This window comes from Gregarina niphandrodes, assembly GCF_000223845.1.
Source record: "Gregarina niphandrodes unplaced genomic scaffold scaffold00953, whole genome shotgun sequence".
Classification (NCBI taxonomy): domain Eukaryota; phylum Apicomplexa; class Conoidasida; order Eugregarinorida; family Gregarinidae; genus Gregarina; species Gregarina niphandrodes.
In genome coordinates this window covers 1-1136 of record NW_011646225.1, presented here as the reverse complement: position 1 = coordinate 1136, position 1136 = coordinate 1, and the positions used below count along the sequence as shown (strand labels likewise).

Genomic DNA, 1136 nt, shown 5'->3' with positions numbered 1-1136 from the left:
CTAAAAACGATAGTTTGGTGACAAAAAGTGATTGATTCTTCAGATAGTTTGGCAGCAGGCGCTTGCGACGCTTGACAATGACTTGAATCTTTTGAATTGATTTAGTTAGCGAAAAAGATAAAAAGTCGGACATGTTCCATTCTCAATGGGATCTTTCGCCAACCTATTTGAACCTTGAAATTTCGATTACTATTTGCTATTGTTGATAACCGTACCCTAAACCGCATCAGGTCTCCAAGGTTAACAGCCTATGGTTAAGTGGAATAAAGTAGATGAGGGAAGTCGGCAAATTCGATCTGTAACTTTGGAAAAGGATTGGCTCTGGACGTCAGTGATTTAACTTGTTAAGTCACAATTATGACATATCCAGAACTGGTGTTGACTAGAGGAATCTGACTGTTTAATTAAAACAAAGCATTGTGTAAAGTTGAAAACTATACACGCAATGTGATTTCTGCCCAGTGCTCTGAATGTTATTGTGATGAGATTCGCATAAGCGCGGGTAAACGGCGGGAGTAACTATGACTCTCTTAAGGTAGCCAAATGCCTCGTCGTCTAATTAATGACGTGCATGAATGGATCAATGAGATTCCTACTGTCCCCAACTACTATCCAGTGAAACCACAGCCAAGGGAACGGGCTTGGCAATATAAGCGGGGAAAGAAGACCCTGTTGAGCTTGACTCTAGTTTGATATTGTAAAACTACTTGGAAGATGTAGCATACGTGGGAGCATCTAATGCGACAGTGAAATACCACGGCTTCTAATGTGGCTTTGCTCACTCGGAATTAGTGGATCTGCTCTGCAGAAACGCGAAACTAAAGTGTAAACGACATTCACTGAGGACATTATCAAATGGGGAGTTTGGCTGGGGCGGCACATCTGCTAAACATCAACGCAGATGCCCTAAGGTTAACTCAAGGAGAACAGAAATCTCTTGTAGACCGAAAGGAGAAAAGTTAGCATTATTCGGATTTGTATCATCAATAAGAATTGCGAAAGCATGGCCTATCGATCCTTTAAGCCCAGAAAGATTCTGGCTAGAGGTGACGGAAAAGTTACCACAGGGATAACTGGCTTGTGGCAGCCAAGCGTTCATAGCGACGTTGCTTTTTGATCCTTCGATGTCGGCTCTT

At 42.3% G+C, this 1136-nt stretch overlaps 2 protein-coding genes across 2 annotated transcripts; one reads left to right on the top strand and one right to left on the bottom strand.

Moving 5' to 3' along the window:
* Positions 1-543: 543 nt before the first annotated feature.
* Positions 544-693, top strand: GNI_243980 (hypothetical protein; the record flags this gene model as incomplete). The annotated part of the gene is made up of 1 exon (XM_011136493.1): positions 544-693. One exon carries the CDS (start codon positions 544-546, stop codon positions 691-693), a length of 150 nt encoding a protein of 49 aa, XP_011134795.1.
* A 199-nt stretch (positions 694-892) lies between these two features.
* Positions 893-1099, bottom strand: GNI_243970 (hypothetical protein; the record flags this gene model as incomplete). Its single annotated transcript, XM_011136492.1, has 1 exon — positions 893-1099. One exon carries the CDS (start codon positions 1097-1099, stop codon positions 893-895), a length of 207 nt encoding a protein of 68 aa, XP_011134794.1.
* Between the last annotated feature and the right edge of the window lie 37 nt (positions 1100-1136).